This window comes from Pteropus alecto, unplaced genomic scaffold, assembly GCF_000325575.1.
Source record: "Pteropus alecto unplaced genomic scaffold, ASM32557v1 scaffold146, whole genome shotgun sequence".
Taxonomy (NCBI): domain Eukaryota; kingdom Metazoa; phylum Chordata; class Mammalia; order Chiroptera; family Pteropodidae; genus Pteropus; species Pteropus alecto.
The window spans coordinates 13,518,367-13,542,317 of NW_006442107.1; the positions used below are offsets into that span (position 1 = coordinate 13,518,367).

At 43.3% G+C, this 23,951-nt stretch overlaps 1 protein-coding gene across 1 annotated transcript in view; it reads right to left on the minus strand.

The window, feature by feature from the left end:
• The window catches only part of FHOD3 (formin homology 2 domain containing 3), a 421,374-nt gene that overhangs the window by 30,886 nt on the left and 366,537 nt on the right, over positions 1 to 23,951 (minus strand). The window contains 4 exon segments of the mRNA XM_025038715.1: positions 3,184 to 3,345; positions 4,084 to 4,203; positions 5,891 to 6,073; positions 15,589 to 15,747. Of these exon segments, the coding sequence (XP_024894483.1) occupies positions 3,184 to 3,345; positions 4,084 to 4,203; positions 5,891 to 6,073; positions 15,589 to 15,747 (624 nt within the window).

Below are 23,951 nucleotides of genomic sequence, written 5' to 3' on the forward strand. Positions count from 1 at the left end.
TGAACCACGATGGCTTAGATGCCAATGACGGTGGTCATGACAGCGAGATCTAGATGTGAGTGCCCTAGGGGACGTGCTAGAGGGGCCTGAGAACTCCAACCCCACCCTCCAAACGACATCAGAGCAGACCACATCAACGAAGGCTGCTTGTGGGAGACAATCTGTCACCAGACAGGATGAAGATGTGCTGAGCACAGGGGATGCCTAAGGAGGTGCCATCATATGCCCTGGATTTCTTGGATGCTGAAGAGCTTAAAACAGAAGACAGGTTTAGGTAGAGTCCTAAGATTCATGTAAGAAAGGGAGAAAAATGACTTCCTGAAATCGAAAAATTTCTGGGTCCATCTAGACCCAGCAAGGCTTCACTTTATTATGATATGGTGGAGCTGAGAAAAAAACCTGGCATTCATCTGAAAGGAAAAAAATATGCAGATTTAGAAAAGAAGAACTGAGTAATTCAAAGAATTAAGTCTAGAAAAGACTCCAGATGACCTGAGATTGGCAAGTAATATCGAGGAGGCCTAAGTGTTAGTTTTAAGCCAATTGTAATAAGTCTGACCATAAATTTCTGGATCTATCCTCATTTGCATCTGGCAGGTCTCTTGATCCACAATAAAATAACTTTAGTTCAGCTCAGACAAGCACTGAGTAGCTCTGTGCTGTATAACTAGGTGATGCTTGCCCAGCACTGCAGTAAGCAGAGCAGGCAGCAGACACAAATGTGAGAGATAGTTTTTCAGGGAAAAGAGTCCGTCGTGAGCCCTTAAGGTGGTGGCAGAAGAAAATAACCTCACTGCCAGTGGAAGCCAGGCCGGAAGCCTTCTGATGAAAAGCAGTGTGAAGGTTGAGCTTCAAGCAGTATCTTTTGAGGAGATTTGGAAGGCTACCTCGGCTGGCTGTGCGCCTGGGCTGGCGCAGCTGGCACACATGATCTGAGTCTTCACAATTACTTCAGGACCTCAGATTCTGTTACTAGCTCTCCTTCATAGGGGAGAAACTGATGCACAGAGAGGTTGAGTAACTTGTGAGAGGCCACACAGCCGGTAAGTGGTAGAACTGGGATGTGAACCCAAATCTCTGGCTCCAGAGTATAAGTTCTCAATCATCATGCCCTAAGCCTAAGTTTGCACCTAAAAAATTCCACCCCAGGGCGAGAGCTGTCCTGGCCTTCTGTTGTGAGAAGGAAGTCCTTGCCAGGAAGTCCTCTCCTGAGGATGGCTCCAAATGGGCCACTTTCTATGTATAGGAAGACACGTGAGCTATGCTATGAAGCAAAGTCAAGTCCTACCAAGCCAGTCTGGGATGCTGTGGGATAACTCAGGGACACAGCTCTCCTGCACATGCCAGAGCAACCTGCCCCTTGGGAGTTGCTGTCATGAGGCCCAAAGTGTGACACACCAGGGTATAGAATAAATGCAGCTAGGGTTGGGGGTTCCTGAAGCTTATTTTGAGCCTGTCTACACAGAGGGGCCCCTCAATGCCCAAAAAGGCTTTGGAAGTAAAGGCTGAGAAGTGCTGGTAGGTGCCCTCTTGACCTCTTAGTGCAAGTCACAGGGACCTGGGTCAGTCATCACCTTTAGTAATTACCAAAGCTTTCTGCAGTTTTGGCTTATGTAGCCAATCTTCAGGCAAGGATAAGCTATTTAGTTATTAATTAATAATCATAACTAAACTTCTTTTGGGAAAAATCTGATACTGAGGGGTTGCTTGTGGCAATCATTGGAGGCCAGCTTGGTGTCAGGACTTCTAGGCCAGGGCTACTTTGGTCACAAGCAGGCTCTACCCAGGGGAAGGCCTTGGGAAAGAACAACAGACCACATGTAAAAAAGGAACCGATTTGTTCTGGGTGGTTCTGGAAATAGGACCAAGATGAATCTAGATGGCCAGGCAGATTTTGTCTCAAATACAGCTATTCCTAACAAGCTGTCTTCTGAGAAGGTGCTCATGGTGGGTGTCAGGGCAGCAATTGGAGGACCCAGGGCTTTCTGCCTTGGTTAGGATACTGAAGTAATATTTATAAATACTTCATAATAGTGCCTGGCATGGAGTAAAAATGGTAATGGTACCTGTGAAATAGAGGCAATTTTCTAAGAAGCCCTTTGTCAGCCCCCTCAACTGGGGGATCGCTGGCTATGCCTCCTTCTGCCTCAGGGCAGATCTACTGTCAGGCTGCCTCAGGGGCCACCTGCTCCTTGTACCTGACAGCTGCCAGCCTATTGTTCCTGAGGCAAGTGAAGGAGGGTCCCAGCTTCAGGGTCCCTACAGGCCAGTTCTGTGGGAGAAGGGAGAGAGAGGGAGAGCTCCATGGAGGGAGCTTAGCAAAGCTTCTTCCCCGTTCCTCCCCCTTCTGCCCATCACTCTCTCTTCTTCTCATACCAGATTCTAATGTATCCCAGAGCTAAAGGTCATTCTGCTTTCAGCAGCTTAGCCCAGGTTGTGTTTCCAGGAGTGCCCGCCATATTGGCCTGGCTCCTGGGCCCTGTTCAACTCTTCCCCATGAAGCTCTTGTCATTCCCAAGGTCCTCACATCTCCCAGTTCTGCTGTTTTGGGGATTTCTCTGGAGTTGTTCAGCCTCAGTGATACTCCTGCCGGGGGGCAGCTGGCCGTCCAGCTATTGCAACTGTCTCTTTTCTAATAAATTATAAGTTCATGAAGATTTTAATGCAGTAAGTTTAAGAGCTTGCAGCTGAGGAGCCACACTATTCCCTCTGTGTAAGATCACAGGGGTGGCCGATCTGTGGGGTGCAGGGGACCAGGCATGCTGTTTCCCTGTTTGACACCTTACCGTAGGGTCCTATGGAAGTCTTAGGAGGAGCCAGATGGCATCTTTTTTACATTTTTGTCCACCTAAAACAAGCTGGGGAGTTTTAACACTCTGCAGAATCTGGCCTGGTAAGTAACACTGCTCTACAGTGGACGCAGGGGTTAGGCCTGGGACGGCAGGCTTGCCTTTCATACCTCAGTAGGAAAGAATCTGATGGAGAACCAGAGATGGGAAAATGATCTTAAAAGTCCATTAGAAAAGGCATGAGAAGAGTCATATTCTCAAACTCTAGAGCAGGGGATGTAGGCAGCAACTAGGCATTTTACTTAATAGAACCTGTGCACTGCAGAGATGACTGACAGAGACCCAACACCTGAGAGAAAGGCATAGCCTGCTACTCTGTGTCCACAACACATACCTTGGCTGACCTGGTGACGGCCCCAATCTCTGAGTACAGATCGGAGCTGTCTGGGAAGTTTTCCACCACCATGGTACACACGTGATGGAGAAGAGATTGCTTGTGTACGGTGTCTTTGACTTCTGGAACCTTCTCGAGGTAGCTTAACTCAAATGCTTTGGCCTGTTAGGTGAACATTAAATAAAAGGCAGGAAGATCAAGTTTTACACAGACTCTTAGAAAGGCACAAATGGTTAGAATCAATGCCCTGTTGGAGAAGCCCAATATTTAGGTCCTCTGTGACTGAAACGTCTCAGGCCACGTGATCTATCATTTGTAGCTGATCACACATGGACTAGCTGCACTGAGAATGAAATGAGCCTCCAGCTCTTTCCCACCAAGACCATCAGCCACAGGGTCTCCTAGGGCTCTACCTCTAAATCAAGGTTCTGTGAGGCTGGGTCTCTGCCATCTGGATATCTACAACTTCTTTCTCCCTTTGCCCTACTGCTATTTTACCTATTGGCCAAAAATAGGCCAATTTTTTTAAAAAGTTTGTTTATAATACATATAAGCACAGATATTTGAATGACAAAAACAAGTGCTTGTATTTATATACATCAGACAAAACAACAACAACCAGCTTAGAAGAAAATAGCTCCAATGTCAATTTTGAGAATAGCCAAACTTTAAAGGAATATTGTATTTTTCTAGTTTTCTTATTTATAGCAAGAAACAGGTTCAAATAAATAGGCTCTGATATTTTAAGGACAAAATTTCTTCTAGATCTTCAGCATGAAAATACAAAAGTTGTTTGTCAGTTGTGCTTTGGAGGACCAGAGGTATGACATCCACTGGCACGTGAAGGGCAGGAATTTTATGACAAGGGAGGTAGGAGGATAAAGCATGTGAAAGACTTACATTAGTTCCATTTAGAAAGTTCCCAATGGCTAAGAGCGTAGACAGGATGAAGCCCAAGGTTTTATTGTTCTCCAATTGGTCTATTCCTTCCTTCAGGTCCAAAAGTGGCTCTGCCACTTCCTTTCAATGAAAAAAAGTTGGAAGAAGATGAAAAAGCATGTAAATTTTGCCTTTCCTTTGTTCTTTTTAATTTCTGTACAAAATAATAATAGTACTTTAGAGTTCTCTTTACTGTAAGGCAATCTTATGTGATAGGCACAAGCTCCTTCTTATGGAAAAATGCCAAAAGTCATCAGGAAGAAAGTCTTGCCACCCAAATCTCCCCAGTGGAGGCCAGATGGGTACCTATGGCTAACAGGAGCTTGTGCTGAGGTGACAAATGCTCTTCCCCCTGTTCCTGCCCATCCTCCAAGCACAAGCAGGACCTTTAGGTCACACCCTCCTCTCCTTCTCTCTTCTCAGCATCACTGACTTCTATGACACTCCTTCCTCAAATGTTCCTTCAGAATCTGGACCACAGTCTTCTTTGCCTTTCTCCTACCAGGCAGATGACACCGGAAACTGTGGCCTCACTGTCCCTGGACCACCCACGTCTCTTACTTCCCTTCTAGACATGCTATGGCTTGTCACCTCTTAGCCTGGGTTACTGTCTAGAAGGCCGCGATCCTCTTTACTTCCATTACTTTCGTAACTTGTACTCTCTCAGACTTGTAGCCTGCCCTGTAGCCTCATGGCCTTAGTCCCTCTCAACTGTCACTGTGTGACCAACCCCCACTCCCATGTTCTTACTGAGCCTCATCTCTAGCCTGTATCCCAAAGCTAGATAGTTCGGTTTCATTCTCTCTGGCTTAACTTCTGCCCTATATATCTCCAACCAAAGCTGACCCAATTATGTTTTCTCCATGAGTTACCTCACTTTGCTAGAGAAAGTCACCTAAATCACTCTGGTCTTGTGACAAAGCTGTGCTAAGTTACCATAGTAGTGCTAGGTTTCTTCAGCCCTACTTGATTCCCAGATGAATTTGAATACTGCAGATTCCTCCTGAAGACCCCCAAACCTACTGCCACCTATGTGACCCTCAGTGTAGGACTGTGCTCCCTCCTTTGCAGAAAAAGGAAGCCACCCAGCCTCTCCACCTATGCTTTGACTCTGTCTCCTCTGGGCCCTTCCTCTCAATTACATTTACCTCCAGCTCACTGTCCACCCCTTCCTTTTCCTCTCCACTGGTTCCTTCTGTTCAGCCAGCAAAAATACTCACATGGCCCCAGGCCAGAGAGGATGCCTGCATCTTCTGCTTTCTACTCAAGATGAGTCTCCCCATGCCTTTGCTGTCAAGATCCTTTCTTCCTATTCCTCTCTCAACTTCTTAAATCTGTTTCATCTGATATATGCTCTCAAAGGGACCCAATGACTTGCTAATTTCTATAGTTAACAGCAGTGTGGATGATTATCATCAAGTGGGTAGATTACAGATCACTTTCCATATTGTGCTTTATTATATTTTCCAAATTTTCTACAATGAGCATACAGAGTCTGAAAAAAAATTGTTTTCTTTTTTTTTTTTAACCAGTCATCTGGTACCTACAATCAAGTGTCTGTGGCTGGTGCCAGGCAGACACTTCAGAATAACCCCTCACTGGCAGGCTGCTGATCCCTTTGTATAGACACGACCTCATCATAATCAACTCAAATCCTCTCTCAAAAATGACACTTTACCACCTTCACCAATAAAAAAAACCACACACACACTCTGACTTTCTCAACCCTGGGGATGCGGGACCCGCTGGCTGCCTCCCTAGGGATTACCTTTTCCGTAGTTTCGTAATCCATTTTGAATGCCCAGAGGTGGAGCCGAGCCGACAGCTCGCTGATGGACGACAGTGTAAGGAGAAACTGCTCTGCACTGCCCAGTGGCACCTCCGGGTTGGCCAGCTGAGCTTCCTGGATTTTCTGCTTCTCTTCTTCAGTGGGAATCATTGTTAGAATTTTCTGGAAAGATGGGATGATACAGTATATATTCCCTCTTAGTAATAGAACCTATCTCATCCCTTCGATGTTTCCGCATCATATTATAATTTTCCAACCAGGTAGTAAAGATAATTCTCTTGTCAGGGTTATCATATACAGGTGTTGCATTGTTATAAATCAAATACGCTTAGAGAGGGAAAGCCCGAATAGCATCTAAATTTACATTAATTTGTTTTAAATTTCCCTCTCTCCCTCTCTCTCCTTTAATATGCTTCATAAGCAACTTGCCCCAAATTTTCTAGGTCTTATACATGAAGGACATTCTCAGCAAGAAATGGGGATGGGAGGGAAAGAAAGGTGAAAGAATAAGATGGAAGGTTAGAAAACAGCTCCCTGTTCCCCAGGAAATAGAGTAAAACATATCAGGAATATATGCTTTCTAGTACTTCTCATGGTTTCATTTTAAAACTTACAAAAATAAATCATTTTCGAAGGATTCAGATTGACTTGTATGTGAGACATATAATTTTAATCATTTTAAATATTTGAACCACCTTTAACATTTTATATAGAAATGAAAACACTTTAAATAATATCAAACTTAAGTCTGATGGAGGAAAAACGATGATGCTATTTACAAAGAGCAATACCCACCTACTAATGAATAAAGTATATCATTTTGCTTGTATTTGCTTCTGGTTAAAATGAATTGTGGAAGGCAGAGGAAGCAAAAAAGCATCAGAAGAATTATGATTCTTACAGATTCAAATTCCTTAGCGATTACATTTGAAAAAAAAGTAAATATTCCCATCATGTGACACATCACATATAATATGAAGTTACAATGTCATTATTTTTCCTCATTTCTCCTTCTCTAGCATCAAAGCAAAGAAACATACTTTGTGCCATACTTTCTTGTAACGTGTTAATTCTTTAATTCTAACTGACCTTGGTCACCGCTCTACAATAGCAATCACCCGGATAACAAGTGGGAAGGAGTTCTGGTTCTGGGTAAGATGGAGTAGGTACACTCCACCCTGTCTGTCCCACTGAATGCAACTATACACCCTGAACATCATGCAGAGAACAGCTATTTGAAGACTTAAAAAATAAATATTGGCAGGTAGATGGGGGAAGAAGACCAGAATTGGAAATTCAGCTGTACTAGTAATGAGCTGACCACTTTCCCTCTGGCCTTTCCCAGCCTGGACTCAGTGTAGCCTGAAGCTGGGAAGAGGATATCAGGTGCAGACAGAGAGAACTCAAATGGAACCCTCCAATCCTGACTCTAGGCATGGAAAGGGTCTTCTAGCAGTGACAGCAGTGGCCACAGGGGCTGGGAGGGACCTAAAACTCTGAGGGAGGAAATTTTCCTCTCCAATTAGTGATGCTATGGTCCCAAGAAGGTGGGGAAAATCTCTTCTGCTTTTCTTCTCTGTCTTCCCTCAGCTTGACCCCAGACATGGGCACAGTCACAGAAAGTGGATGGAAAGATGAGGTAACGGAAACCCCAGCTTTCAGCTGCAAGACCAAAACAGAAGGCCTCAGGGAACTGGAAAGTATTGGAGAGGTCATAGAAAATGAAGAGCCTGGCAAAGCAAGTGTATAAAGTTGTTTAAGAATTTCTGGGCTCACCTCTGAGTGGTTCACATGTGAATGTGACCTTAAATAGCACATCAAAGAGTTGGAGACTTGAATGAGTCTTTGAAAACTTTGAAAACTGAGTTGATGCTGGAACCACTGTCCACAAGGTCAGAACCTGTGGCCTGAACCCAAACAGGTGAGGGATAGTTTTCAATTCTTTATGTGAAACCAGAATTACGCTGATACAAAAATTAAACAAAGATAGTACATGAAAAGAAAGCTACAGACCAAGATCCTTGATGAATCTAAATGTGAAATCCTTAACAAAATATTTTAAAAATATAAATGAATGTCAATATATTAAGAGATATAAACATGTTGCTATATTTTACATAGCAATATGATAGAAATAATAACCACGAGGTTGGTTCAATATGCAAAAATCAATCGATGCAATTAATCTATCAGGTTAAGTCTGAACAAGAAAATTCACATAATCATTTCGATTGATGCAAAAAAATCTGTGATAAAATTCAATATCCATTCATGATGAAAAAAATACTCTCAGCAACCCAGCAGTGAAAGGAATTTCCCAATACTGATAAGTGATATTTATAAAAAATCTACAGCTCACATCATGCTTAGTAGTGACAGACTGAATGCTTTTCCTCTAAGACTGGGAACAAGATAGGAGGTATAGATATAGATATAGGTATAGATACAGATATATAGATATATACCCATACAGATTTTTAAAAAATTAAAACTCTTCTTATTGCAGATGGCATAATTGTATACATAGAGAATTGTCAGGGATCTACAAAAAGTCTATAAAACAGTGAGTTTAATAATGTTGCATGATATAAGGTAAAGACACAGAATAATCTATCTTATTGCTATGTAATGATAATAAACAACCACAAACTGAAATTTAAGAAAAATGCTATTTACATTGAAATACATAGGTTTAAATCTAACAAATCATGTGAAGGATCTGCATCCTGGAAAGTAGAAAATGCTGATGAAAGCAATCAAAGAAGATCTAAATAAATGGGATATATACCGTGTTTATAGACTGACAGACTCAACAGTTATATATTAATTTTCCTCAAATTGGTCTAAAATTTAACTCCATTACAATCAAAATACCAGCATAATTGTGCGTGTGCGTGTGTGTGTGTGTGTGTGTGTGTGTGTGTGTAGCTACAGAGAAGCTGATTCTAAAAGTTATATGTAAAGGCAGATCAACCAAAACAACCAAAACAACCAAAACAATTTTAAATGGAGCAACCTTGGAGGATTCATATCACCTGACTTTAAAATTTATTATCAAGCTATAGTAATAAGACAGTATGAGCAACAGGATAGACCACAGATCAATGAGACAAAATGGGTAGTCCGAAAATAAACATATGGCCCAGTGATTTTGACTAAGATGCAAAGGCAGTTCAATGGAGAAAAAAAATATTTCCAACAAATGGTATTGGAACAGCTGGAATCCTTATGCAAAAAAAAAAAAAAAAAAAAAAAAGAACCTCAAACTTTATACTTTACACATCAATTAACTCAAAAGAAATCACAGATCTAAAAGTAAAAGGTAACACTACAAAACTTTTAGAAAGAAAAATAGGAAAAAATCTTTGTGACCATGTAAGGCAACGGACTCTTAGACATGATACCAAAAAGAACAGGCTGATCAATTGAACTTCATCCAAATTAAAAACTTTTTCTCTGGGAAAGACACTATTAAGAGAATGAAAGACAAGTTACAGTTCCTCAAAAGGTTAAACACAGAGTTATCACGTGACCCAGCAATTCCAACTGTAGGTATTTACTCTAGAAAAAATTAAAACTTACGTTCACACAAAAACTTGTACAATACTTGTAGAAGCTTTATTCACAATTGCGAAAAACCAGACCAAGCTAAATATCCTTCAACAGGTGTGTAGACAAACAATGGCATATCCCTATAATGCAAGAGTACTCAGCAATAAAAAGGGACAAACTATAGGTACATAGCATACCTGGGATGAATCTCAAAGGCATCAGCCACACTGAACGAAAGAAGCCAGTCTCAAAAGGTTACTCTCTGAATGATTAATTTATGTGACATTCTCCAAAATACAAAACCATAGTGATTAGAATAGATCAGTGGTTACCAGAGTCCAGAGGTGGGCTGAAGGTGCAACTAGAAAGGGGACAGCACAAGCGCACAATATTTTGGGAGATGGGACTGTAGTTGTCATTGTATAGATTTATACATATTTTAAAACTCATAGAACTATACACTGAAAAGGTCCATCTTATTCTACATGAATGCAAATTAATAATAATAATAATAATAATAATAATAAATAACAGAATAAACAACTGGACCCCTGACACCATAATCAGCAAACACGCAGGTGTCCACAGGCTTGTGCCTCAGGACATATCTGGGTAGGGCAGTCCTCTGGGTTTGATGAGGGTGTCATCAAGGAGGACTGTCTTGGTCGTTTATCAGACAACGGCAATGCCAAACTACATTTGAGGTATGTGTTCTGTGCCTCATTCGGGGTCAAGTCATAGAAGGTGAGCCCTCAGATACCTCCTTTTCCAACATTCTCTTCATCATAGCCCCAAATATCAAGATTATATGGCTGGAATGGGAGAGAATGGGAGTGTTCAGTAACAATGCTCCCTGCTCTCCCACAGGCTCATGCTATTGATCCTACCTGTCCACACAGATGGTATTAAAAAATAAACAAAACAATCGAAGCAGATGTCACGTCTTTAAAAGCACCCAGGATTTGAACTCAACTAGTTTTCAAAATAAACACTTAGCTAAAGTTTGTATTTTAATTTTTTTCGTGCTCAAATTGTTTTACACATATACAAGAATTCCAAAACAAAAAATTGTCAATGCTTTTCTTTCTTCAGAAGGCATTTTCCTGAGATGATTTTAGTTGCTTTTTTCCTTTGGGAAAGTAATCAAACACTCTTACTTTTGTTTTTCACTTCTCTGACTAATATAAACCATTTGTTCACTGTTGAAGATTTATGAGGTTGCCATCTGTCAGTTTATTTTATTTTTTTTAAAACATCACTGACAATAAAATAGCCGTAAGACAGTGGGCCAGCAGGTCAAAGCTATCTCCTATGAGATAGGTGATGGCCCTATTTTTTATGAGCAGATGAAAGAGAATGAGTATGAGACAAAACCTCTAATTTGCTCTTCTACCCTGTCGGTAGATTTATTGATGATTTCATGATCACTATTTTTCCACAGAGAGAAAAATATCAAACAAGACCACTATGCAATAATCTCAGTGTTTTTTTTTTTTTTCACTTTCTCCCAGACAGTGTTTATCTAGCACAACTTTAAGCATATTTGCTTTTGTATCTGAAGGCCATCTTTCAGAGAAAAATGCATAAGTCTCATTTTTTATGGACCCAAATGCTTTTGGGTTTGGCCATCTCATTCACCTGCAGATGAGACCATAATGAGTGATTATTTTACTTTTTGAGTTTTGAACAGAACCCTGGCTACAGCTTTGGATGAGAATCCAGCACGAGGATTCTGGTGACAACAGCAAAAAGCTGAAGCCCTTAGAACTGACCCTGGTTTGTATACAACTTGCATAGTCTCATGGGACAATGGCTTTCTATTCATGTACGTATTCTCACAAATATGGAGGGAAATTTTTTTTTTTAACTTCTCAAAGGGTCTTGGTAGTATCTTTTCTTATTCTTGTGACTACTCAGTGAGGCACATGAAGCACAAATTATTGCATCAAACTTGCAGATGAAGCGACTTGCCTGAAGCTAGCTTGGGTCAACCAAGGCAACGCTGGTGACCCATCGACTGGGTTACTCCTAATTTCCCAGAATCAGCTTCATAGTTCATGGCAATTCAACTATGGCTAAGGCCCCTGACCATCAGGACATTCTGGTTCCCTGGCACCGCAGACTGTGGTGCCTGTGCCCAGGCTCACGTGTGTGTGTCCAGCACCCACTTGGGCATCTGTGGATGGGGGCTGCACAACACAGAGTGCTTGAAAAGTTGCTGTAGTTTTGTACTTGTGGCCAAAGGGAACTTCTGTTTCTAAGATGATGACGAGACTAGCAGTCAGCTGTGCCAAGTTAAATGTCATTTGGGACCATTCAATTGTGCTACCCTCTGAGTAGACACAGACTTTATAAAACTTAGAAAAGCAAAAAAAAAGAAAAGAGGAAAACTCTTCATACTTCCATATGTGATACCTTAATGACATGTTTCTTGGGGAAATATCATTACCACTCCTTAGAAATGTCCCCAGAATAATGTTATAATATTTAATCCTCTTATGAAAATGACTTCCTTAATGAAGTTAGTTAACTACTCTCTCAGGTTATCTGACAAACCGGATACATAACATTGGGTTGCTAAGCAAAGCCACAGGACATTATTTAATATATCTTAATCACATTTAGGTACACGGAGGTTTCAAATGGCCCTATTAGACTGTGGTGCCATGCTACAGAGCCTGCATTCGAGAAGCAGACATTTTGGCAAAAGGCCTTCTGTGCACAAGCTAGAAATCTTATTAGTAAAGATCTGTAAGGACACAGCTTCCATCTCTTCTCGATCCTGACTTAACTCTTGAACAACAAGCCTAGAGAATAAGCTCTGTGTCACTGGCTCAGCACACGGATGCAGGCCATGCATGCCCCTTGGGGCCCTGAGGTCAGTGGCCAGAGACAGCAAGTAATGGCTGAGAATGCTTGGATTCCATGTTTTTCGAGAGGACTGGTGTCCACTGGACTCTTTTCAGCCATGACTAATGAGTTGAAAAATATATACAGTTTCTGGATTCACACGGGCAGCCTTTAAATCAGTAGTTCTCACTCAGGGCGATTTTGTCCCCAGAGACATTTTTGGTTGTCATCACTGGGGTGGTACTACTGGCAGCTTGGGGCTAGAGGCCAGGGATGATGCTAAACACCCTGCAATGTACGGGTCAGCTCCCACAATAAAGAACTGTCCATCCCAGAATGTCAGTAGTGCCGCCGTCGAGAAACCCCGCTTTAGATGAGAACAGTGATAAAAATGTGTAACTCCATGTGTTGTGACGAATGTGGATTTACCGAGGACTCGTGACACAATAAACTCTCAGTAAGGGCTTAGCAGGGTTTTCTACATGGTGTCCTCTTTATATCATTCCATACGTCGGCTGCTCCTGGTGGAGAACCGTTGGCAGCACTGTGCAGTGGACTGCGCTGCCTCATGCATCTTCCCGCTCCCCTTTCAGACTCCCTCTTATTCTTGCTGGCACACATGGGCCTCCTGGGCCAGCCATCCCCAAGGCCTGTGGTCTGCACTTTAGACGCAGGCTCTAGAGCTCTTATTTCAGCTTGACCTCTCACAGGTTTATGAACTACAGCACAGACTAAAATTGGGATTCGCTCTCTTAATCTTAAGATGGGGAACACAACAGTATGCACCTCATAAGGCTCTGATGAGCATCTGTGTAAAGCACATACCTGGTGCCTGGCCCACAGGAAGAAATCTATGAAAGTCAGGTTTTGTGTTGCTATATCCATCATCACTACTGTTGCTATCATTAGTCCTTCTTGGATCAAAAAGGTGTTCAGCTGGATACCAGTCAGAAAAGGAAAAAGTAATCTGATTCATTCTAAAATCTAAGTAATTTATTGTTTCTGAAACTGTCCCCACCCAAGGAGGTCTACATTTCAGGAAAGAACAAAGGCAAAACTCAAACGAATCAATCTCTCCTGATGGACTTTCAAGTTCTCAGGACAAGAAGGGCAAATATTTTTAAAAGGGGATGTTGTCATCTTTTCCTTTAATCAGGCTGGCTGGCTCTGGCTGTTTCTGAAGCCTCTCCCTGTGTAAATCTGAAGCTTTTGTAATCTCTAAAAGACATTATTTTGCATATAGGATGGCCACAATGTGCGTCAGGGCCCATCACGCCATTTGTCCTAGATGAAAGACACTGCACTTGGTTTGTCCAGGTTGGCAGCCCCCACCTGCCCAATGGCAAGCCAATGCTCTTCACCCACCTTGTTCCTCTGGGGGTCCCAGAGTAGGGCTACCTCACCCCAAGGCCTGGCCTGACCCCTTGTTGCTGTCTGGCAACTGTCTTAATGTCCCTCTCTCTATTTACCTGCTATGACCTGCTCTCTCTTTTATACCTCATGCCCCTGTCAAGCACGTGCCTTTACTCCCTGGCTATCCACCTGCTCTGCTGCCTGGCCTAACCCTGTGGCATGGGGCTCAACTTCTTCTCCATCCAGAAGGAAATTCAATTCCCTCCTTGTACCTGCTCCTGGAACAGGGTATATGTGTTTCTCAGGATACAGCTGCTAAGGCCTTGTGTTAGTTTCCTAGGGTTGCTGTAACAAAATTCCACAAACTGTGTGGTTTAAAACAACAGAAATTTGTTCTCTCACAGTTTGAGAGACTAGAAGTCTGACAGCAAGGTGTCAGCAGGGCAGTGTTCTCTCTAAAGGCTCTAGGGATCCTTCCTTGCCTCTCCCTAGTGTCTGGTGGTTGCAGGCAACCGTTGGTGTTCCTTGGCTTCAAATGCATCACTCCAATCTCTGCCTCCACCATCACATGGCATTCTGTTCTCCATGTCTCTCCATGTGTTTTCTGTCTTCTCGTGGCATTCTCTCTGCGTCTATGTCCAAACTTCCCTCTTCTTATAAGGATATCAATCACGGGAATAGGGCCCACCTTAATCCAGTATAATCTTAACCTATAGTATCCACAAAGACTATTTCCAAATAAGGTCACATTCTGAGGTTTTTGAAAGGCATGGATTTTGAAAGGACACTGCTCGATCCAGTGTAAATCTCTGGGAACACCGTGTTTCCTTTGGGAGGCCTCCTCTTTCCAGAGCACAAAGGCACACCTGCCCAGCTGGGTTCAAATGCCACCACGTACATGCCGCACTGCTCCTTTCCACACTCACGGCTGGAGGCAAGCCTGGCAAGGTGGCCATTCCTCATGTCCAGCTCTTCTGTCAAGGGCCTGGTCTCCCTCACTACAGTGCGTCCTCACTGGTTTCCCCCACTCCAAGTCTTTCAAATAAGACTGTGTATAAATGAACCCCAACTATGGAGGAATACTGAAGGAATCCAGAGCTCCTTGCTAATAGGTGGTATGGGTGTCACCTAATGCCACAAAGCATGTCCTCATACCCCCACTCCAACTCAGTGGGCCCCGAGGTAAATCGCCCACCTGTAGGAATCTGTGGACTGGGCCATTGGCTCCATTAATTTTTTCTCCATTGTTAGGAGAGGAGATTTAACTTGCTGCAAACCAGCACTGGCCCAGGGTGAAGGGCAAATGTGGCCTAGTGGAAGAGCACTGAACCCTGGCAGAGCATGTGAGCTGTGGCTCCAGGTAGGCCACTTACCATCCATGTCGTCACAGCCAAGTCACCCAACCTCTCTCCATTTTTGCCATTCAGTTGAACAAGTGGTAAAGACTAAGTTGACTTGTGTTCTTCAGTTTATCAAATGAAATGTATCTACACACCCAACGAGTGCCAAGAGAGAAACAGTCATTTACATGAACGTGAGCACACACTGAAAGCCCTACTTTTGAAACTGTTCATTAAACATATTTAGTTTGAAATGATGTGAAAGAAGGCCCTACCAGCCTCCTAGGGAGGTTATCACATTCTTCTTCCATGTTGAGGTAGGCAGTGTGGTGAGAGAGAAGTCAGTACAGGAACCAAGTGAGGATCTCTGAACTTCACAGGTAAAGGAGGCCTTCCCCAACCCCACCCCACCTTTTTTTTTTTTTTTTTTGTAAATATGAGAATTATTAACATTATTCAGAGTCTGGCTGAGACAGAAAAATGGCAAGCCACCCTGCAGAGAAAGTCATATTGGACACAGTAATGCTTTACATATGTGAAGTATTACAGAAGACAAATAATGCTTGATAGAGCTTCTCTTACCTCAATTCCTTCTTTGTTTAAGGCATATTCATCAAAATTCAAAATAGCTATCTTAATCGTTCTTGGAGGGGGCAGTACGGTCAGACCGATATTAATAGCATTGCTCCTCTTGGAATCCAGGACGATGATCTCCTGCCTTTTTCCATCTGCAGCAGTTTTCTTGGTGATAAAACAAGGAGAATCCAAGATTAATGCATCGTCTTTGGTCCTTTCTGTGTTTCATTATTAAAGCAAACTCACTACTTATTTAGAGATGAAGACAAGTGGCCCCGAGTCAGCTCAGGAAGGACTGGCTACTGCTCAGCACAGAAGAAAGAGATCGGGGATTAGCTCTGAGGAGCTGCCAAGTGCAGGGCAGCAACGGAACTTCACAAGTCAGACACATTACAAAATAAAATTGATTTTCCTTCAATTGGGGAAAATGTGATATTTTGCAAGAAAGAAAAAAAAAACCTGTTTTTTTTTCCATAAAAGCAGTGGAAACAAAACTAAAACTTCTCAGAACTCCCTCCCCATAGTCTGCACGGTGTCAGAATGTGCCCTGGTTGGCCCTAGTGCAGATGGCATGTGCCAGAAGATGGAGAGAGTTGGTACACATGCCAGGAAGATAGGAGTGACGAGGAGACTCTGGCTTCACCGTCCAGCCAGCCCCTTTAGATCACTGGCCGCATTGTCTCAAAAGCTTCTCTCACCATTCAAACATCCTATGACCCTTATTCTAGAGCACCTGCCACACTTAGACATCTGGGCAGCTGCAGCTGGTAGGTGAAGGGGGGCCTTTCAAAGAAGGGAAACCAAAGGGCTCATGCTAGTGAAGAGGAATGAGGGACAAAAAGGCCTAGAGGCCAAGGAGGGGGATGGGGCAAGAAGTGTCCAGGTGTCCTCATAGAGCCCTGTGTGTGTGGCTTCCCTGCAGGCCTGGATACTCCTGTGTTTGGGGCGCTAAGCCAACACTTGCCCAGAAATGAAATGACGAGGCCCTAGCTTTCCCCTTGAGTTCTTGGGAAGTTAAGGGTCAGTGGCCATGGAGGTTAGTTGGGGTGGCCTGGCTCAGCAAGCTCCTTGTACTGTGTTCAGGTTTCCCTGGAGACAAACTGCTGGGAGGATGACTCTTCATTCAGGTAACAATCCTAGATGACAATGATAAATAAGGCACAATGGATCTCTAGAAGAAAAGGATGGGGTGTACTCATCGCGGGGTAGATGACTAACTCACCTGCCTCTGTGTGTGAGGGGTGGTTAAGGTCTGGAGGAGCTGACACTTAAGCTTGGCCCTAAGGAATGTCTAGAATCTAGTCTAGAGCTGGGAAGAGAAGATAAGGAGATAAAAGTGGCTTTGTCTAGGTTGCTGGGAACTGCCAGAAAAAAAGCTGGCGATTTGGGGGGCCACATCTGGGGAGCCTCAGGAGCTAGCGGCTCCAACTCCATTGTAGCCAGGCCCCTGCTGGGTAGCTGACTGATGCTCATCATGACTCTCTGAGCTTAGGCCTACCCTACTGGCTGGGCCTGTAAGCAGCTGAGCTGTCTGGAAAAGCTGGCTTGCTGCAACATTAGAGGCTGGAAGCTGGCAAGGAGAAACAGATTGTGGCCCCTTAAGTCCTACTGAGCCCTTCCAAACTCAATTACTAAAACTCTATTTTAGATCCTTAAACATGCACTTGGGAATAAATTAAAATTTCTTCGTGAGGAAAATAATTGAAAGCATCCTAGCTGTTTTGGGGCCTGGTGGCCAGGTGGAACAATTCCTGTGGGTGTGGTCATCGGCTTTGAACCATGAGCTTCCAGGGAAATGTGGGATACAGAAGCAACCCCAGCCTGCAGGGCAAGCTTCTCTTTTGTATATTTAATCACGTAAATTTATCGGGAACCCCTGAAATTTAACTTTTCAATCTAATTTAAAATATTATTTTGTGTGTGGAATGTTAAGAAGGAATGAGGAAAGTTTTGACAAAATGATGACTATAGGCAATGAAAAGGGATGTTATGACTTGCAATGCCCACTGGGGTTCTGGGGTGCCCACTCCACCAGGCACTGCAGGGCACCTACCCGACATCCATTGCCTCTTCCCCACTCGCCCACAAGATCTTGACTTTTTTTCAGGCTGGCAATGTTTCAGTTATTTCAGTCACCTCCCTGGACCCTTTGCAGCTAAAGCTGGCCCTGTGACTGACTTCTGGCTTTTATTTTCCTCATTAAAAAGGGATTGACCCAGTGGGCCACGCTTTTTGCCCTTCCCCCTTCTTCCTGCCTAGAATGTGGACATGAAGCCACATTAAGAATGGCAGCGTGGGAGACAGAAGAAGCCTAGGACCTAGCACTGGAGAGGCAGCTACCCATAGCCAGGCTCCAGTGCAAAAGGCATTTATCAGAAGGCAGTTATTAACTGGAATCTTAGCCCTTAGCCCTTACCTACAGAGTCCTCCTCACCCTAGGAGCCAGGACAGATGCCTGGGCAGGACCAACCCAACTAGAGAATTTGTGCATATGAGAAAAAGACACAGCCCTCTGAGGAAACACAGCTGCATGGCAAACAGCTTGAGAAAGAAGCATCACTCAGATTTCAGCCTTTCCCCCTCAGCTAGTGACCATGAGCAGCAAACAAGCTGCACAGACTAATGTAGTAGCTCTGAGCCTGACATATCCTAGTCCCCATTCTCGCAGAACTCAATTTACAACAGTGGACACAACCACACAGTCTTCTATAAGTCAAGGAAAACTAAGCTGCTGAGCATCCCATCAGATAATGGGGAGAGCTGTTCCCACAGATGACTCTACACATTTTCAGAGCACTTCCACCCACTTTGTGAGGGAAAGAATGAGAAGTAAAGTAATATCTGAAATAGAATTACTACATCTCTGGATTTTATCCAAGAAATGTTTTAAATGCTCTTCTTCATAATCAAAACAGACTCCACTGGGTGCTACTAAGCACTAAATTGCCTTGGGGTCCACTCCACCTGAAATGAGGAAGTGAGTGGGTCACGTGGGGCTGTCCAGCTCTCTCCTTCCCTCCCACAATAACCTAGAGTAGCATCTGCCAGGGCAAGACGAAGTTCTCTATGCCCAGGAGCATGTGTCCATGTCTAAGATTAGCAGTCATCAATTCTGATCCATTTCAATCATCTTTCTGGGGGCAGAGCCCTAGGTCAGCAAGTGTGACCTTCACTATGTCCTTCACAGGGTTCTGTGACATAGTGACTGTTGTGTGCCCTCTTCTACAAAGCCTCTCATGCCCACCCCTTCTTTATTTTTAATACCTCCACCCAGAGCCTGAACCCTGGCACCCAGCCTCCCACCACTGGCCTCCTGCTTCTAGTATCTTCTCTTCCCCAACCCATTCATCATGCTCTTGCTAACAACCTTTCTCAGATACCCATTTCCTTATTGTGCTTCTTTGATCAGAAAGTCAGTGATTGTCTATTGTTCGAAATTAGAAAAACAGGAAATTGGTGGATGATGGAAAGGGCCTATAAAGCAGAGGCTAGAGAAGAGTGGTCCTTGTGAAGAAGGTTAGGAAATGTTCAATGCCCCTGTAAAGGCATCTAGAACGAAGGGGTAATGAGTGATGGGACAGAGACGGAACAGGAGTTGGGAAGGTGACAGGAGGCAATGCTTCTGGGCAGGAAATCGGAAAGTTGTTCTGCATCTGATGAGACCAGACACATACCCCAAACAACACCCAAACAAGAAAACAAAATACTAAAACCTCTTGACATATCAATACAGGCCCTACCTGAAGGAAATGACAACATTTTCTTGAGAGTAATAAAAGAAGATGTGAATAAAGGAGAAACACCATATTCCTGAATAGGAAGGCTCAATATCATGAGGATGTCCATTATCTCTTATCTAATATATATATTTTAAATAATTCTAATCAAAATCCAACAAGATTTGTTTTGGAACTAAAGTTACCATGAAAGACTACATGTGTGAAAAATCAATAAGTAGAGTTATATACAATATTTACCCAATCAGCTATAAAAACTTATTATAAAGCTGATGTTATTAAAATACGTAGCACCAGCACTAGGCTAGCTAGAATGATAGAACAGAATAGAAAAATAGTACAGCAAGAGCCATTTTACAATGGTCCAGAGCATTCCAACAAAGGCACTAAGATTAGTGTGTCACAAACCATTATGAAAGCTCGATTTCTAATATGAAATTAAAGAAAGTAACTTGAAGTAAAAAGAAAATTCCAACATGGCAGATTAACATCATGACAGACTAGACTGACTGATATCTTCCTTCTTAAGAAAGGAAAAAGCAAGAACACGGGCTTGTGTGGGAATGGCCAAGGGCCGGCATGGTGGGAACACATCATGCCCCGTGAGACCCCCTTGTTGACTAGAGTCTGAGACACCATCAGTGATGGTTCATGAAGGCAAACCCCGAGCAGAGGCAGGAAAAGCAGCTGAGAAACCAGCTCAGTTTTCCAAGTCTCCTTCTGATTGGCTGCTTGTCTTCCCATATTTATTCATTTGTCGTCTCTTTTTGATATAGATCTTCTTTCTTTAAACAGATATTTCCTCAGTGCCTGTTAGGTGCCTACTCCTTAAGTGGGGACATTTCCGTGGAGACTGACAAAAAGTGCATATCTGTGGTGGGCTAAGAGGTCCGTGACACCAATGATCAGTCCCGGGGCAATGGCAAATAAGTGTTTCTGCCTCATGTCCTTGAAAAAGGTCAATCAGCCAAACCTCTGCCTTCTTCCTCAGTGAGTCCTGAGGAGAGGATGTTGGAAGGAGGTTCCTATGGGTCGAGGCCCCAGGCTCAGGTTGCTAGGCTACCTGGGTTGGCGGAAGTGAAAATGGAAACAACTATGTCTGGGATGAGACAGTTACCCCAGAAAAAGAGTGGCAGTGAGGCCATGTGAGGGAAACCTCTGTAATGCTGCTTCTGAATATGCTACTTTTCCAAATATGTCCAGAAGTGCCAAGAGAAAAGAAGAACTTGCTTCTTTAAGAAGGAAAGGGTACCCTGGGAAGAAGCCAGGGTGTGTTTTGCTTCCAGAAAGCCTAGTTTAGCTACACTCTTGAGCAGAACCAAGCAGCAACACCCAGCGTGGAGCGGAGCCCCTCCTGCAAAGCTCTGACTATCAGGGAACCTCCAGGATGCCAGTAGTTGCCCTTCCAGAAATACTGTCTCTGGAGAAATGCTTCAGGCTTGGATGTCATGTTGGACATTTGTCAGTTTTGTTTTTGACTCAGCCAAGAAGACTGCAGGGCGAGCGGGGAGGGGTATGGATAACCAGGCTGGTGAGAAAAAGCAGTTACCCACTGTGGAAAGAGATGCTATCAGAGACCTCTTAGAGAGAAGGGGCAGGAAGGAGGTCACCAAGGCAACTCAACTCCTTTCTTCCAAGCTGTCTAAGAGGGCTGCAGGACCAGTTTCCAGGAAGACAGATGTGAGCTCCTCTTCAGGAAGAGGCTTTAAGAGGCAGCTCCCAAGGCCACAAGAGTTACAGGATTTCTGATAAGCACAAAGGAGGTAGTGATTGTCAAGGCTCAGGGGAAGGGCTGCGACTGCTTTCTGCAGCCTCACAGTCACCGGCTAGTTGGCTTTCTGGGTTAGAGTCTACTCTATGATCAATCAGTGCCAAGAGGTAGAGCTCTGCAAACTCAGCCACTCCAAGGGGGCAGAGAGTTCATACAAAAATAGGAATATTTTCTCGAATAATCAAGCCACATATTTAGGTTCAGTGGAGGGATCCCTGGTGTAACGCTATCTTTGATGCAGAGATGGATAACTACGTGCCTCACAGGGAAGAGAGGAGAAAGTCAGGTTTTTAGATAGAACAAAGTATTTCCTCCAAGAACAAGTATTTTAGAATCTGCAAGTAAAGAAACAAACTTTATTTGGAATGGTTATCGGGGAGTGAGTGAACACAATGTAAAAGTGACCATAATCAGATTTTGTGCAACATCCTGAAGAAAAGGAAGAAACCAGGTAGCAGTTAGGAAAAGGTGGGGGAAAAAATTTTAATGCTAAATAGTAGTCATTAAGCATAGTGACTAATCTAAAAACCTGCCATATGCCCAATTCCCTTCTGAGGCTGATAGACTAGCCTCCAGGACTAACGGGAAGAGGAGTTCTAAAGTAGGATCAGGAGATTCTCCTTCCTTGCCAGGAGAAGAGGCTCCTCCATGACTGATGGCAGAATGACAAACATGAAGTCACTACCACTAACTGGGAGAAACAACATCATTTATTTGAGGAGAAAGCAGGTCTGATCATTCTACTTACATTTTCTGAAGGAAAACCAGAAAATGTCATTTATTCAGAGCAGTGCTTTGCAACTTGGGTGTACAAGAGAATCCTAAGGGGTACCTTAAAACTACAATGATACTTGGGTCCCTGCCCCAGAAATCCTGATCTCCTCAGTCTGGAGTGGGGCACTGGGTCACCGATGTTTAAAAGGCCTTTCAGGCAATTAGACTCGCTGATTTAGACTTTCAAAAAGTCTAAAGGCTTTGAGACGGGAATGTTTGGTGAGTAGAACGTTGTTCTTTCGAGAAAAGGAAACAATTTAAAAATAGGAAGCAAAAGGTAAAGATAAGAGAACACTTCTTCAGATAGACAGTAACCGGGTCCTCTCCCCACCGCATTCCAAATACAGCAAGGTCTGGTCCGGCCATTTTTATGAATATAAAGTCCTCACAGCTATAGATGAAGCAAGAAGTTTTTGATGTTAAAATGAGGCTGACCTGCCCCCAAAACGCCAAGCTCATCCCAGTTCTGGAAGCTGAGCTGTCAGGTACTGAGAAACGGTTCCCCCAGATTCAGGGGTAATGCAGCTTGGGAGGCTCTGGGGTTGGGTGCAGCTGGTTCTTGAAACCAAAGCCACACATTCTGCGACAGCTAACACCGCACAACCCAATCACGGGGGTTGGTTCTTGGAAATAAAACAGAAAACTCTGCCTCACCTCTCCACATTCTCCTGGGGCTTCTGCCTGTGATATATAATGATAAGGTAGGCCAAGGTCCAGAGACGGACCACTGTGAAGGCAACAACATCCTTGCAAGGAGACAGTATGAAATGAGAAAAGTAAGGAGCGGGGCATGAACAAAGCTTGTGGAGGCATGAGGTCCGGACAGATGAACAGGGCTTATTTTCCGAAATTCCCTGAAAAATTTTAAAGAGTAATTTGACAAGAAATAAAGGATACAATCTTTGAAAAGTAGATATTCAACACATAGAACTTGTCACCCCAGAGAATTCTGTGACTGAAAATAGAAACTGGCTCAGGACATGATTTATTAAGAGGACTCCAAGTCTTGGAGAATACCGCTAAGTTTGAGAACACTTCCATGAAAGGCTACTGACTTCTCAAAATGCTTTTTAACGTCACTGTCACAGACCCTCCGCTTGGCTCAGCAAGGCACTAGTTCTAGAAATGGTATCTCATTCCTTACTCCCTGCTAAGTGCTAAAAGAGTGATGCCACAGAATATTTTCAAAACTGTCCGTTGAGATAGTGACAATGACAAGGATGCCATGATACAGATGTTGGAAAGATGTGACAACTATAGAGTTTTCCTAAGTCCTATAACAAGGGAGCTGACGATATACACGGGAAAGCATCAAGGTGAAAAACAAAACAAAAACCCAACTAAGTCTAAATAAAAGCTAATACACTTTTAGTTAGGAATAAAGTTTCTGAGGACCTTGCCAGAATAGGCTTGCCTTATTGTTTAGTAGAAAAAGCATTAATTTCCCATACTTGCCCTCTGAATCTTCTATAGCAGAGGCCAACTGTAAAATAGTTACATTTTTTAAGTTAATGTCATCTATCTAGGACACTAACCAGGACGTCATCATTGCTAAATTTTCTTAAAATGTCACAGCTAATAGTTTCTGATACATTCAGAAACCTCAGGGTAAATAAAGTTGAACGAATTTCTCCAAATCCATTGTGGAGCCCCCTCTCCACAATAAACTTAATGAATCCAAGAGAGTAAGTCAGCATCCTCAAGTCCCCAAAGGGAAAGTCAAGTCCCCTTCTTCCTTCCGGTGACCTCTTCTACCAATACTTGTCTTGGTCTGCTGTAACTTGGGATATAAAAGCTGCCCTTTTGCGGGAGGGACTTTGCTGCCCTTAATTAGGCACATAGGTTAGAAGGCCACTTCCTGGGGCTCCTCGGGATGATGTCAAGTCCATGAAGAGTACATCCCCACACCCCCAAGGGCTTTCTGCCCTGACAGCTTTCTCTGGGGCCACTTTATTTCCTATGTGAGTCACCACATCTTAGACCAACAGTAGAAGAAGCGCAACATGATGAAATTGAGCACAGGATTTGTGTCTTTCTCTACAAAACATAATTAAAGCCATCTTACTAAAAAGTTATATATATATTTC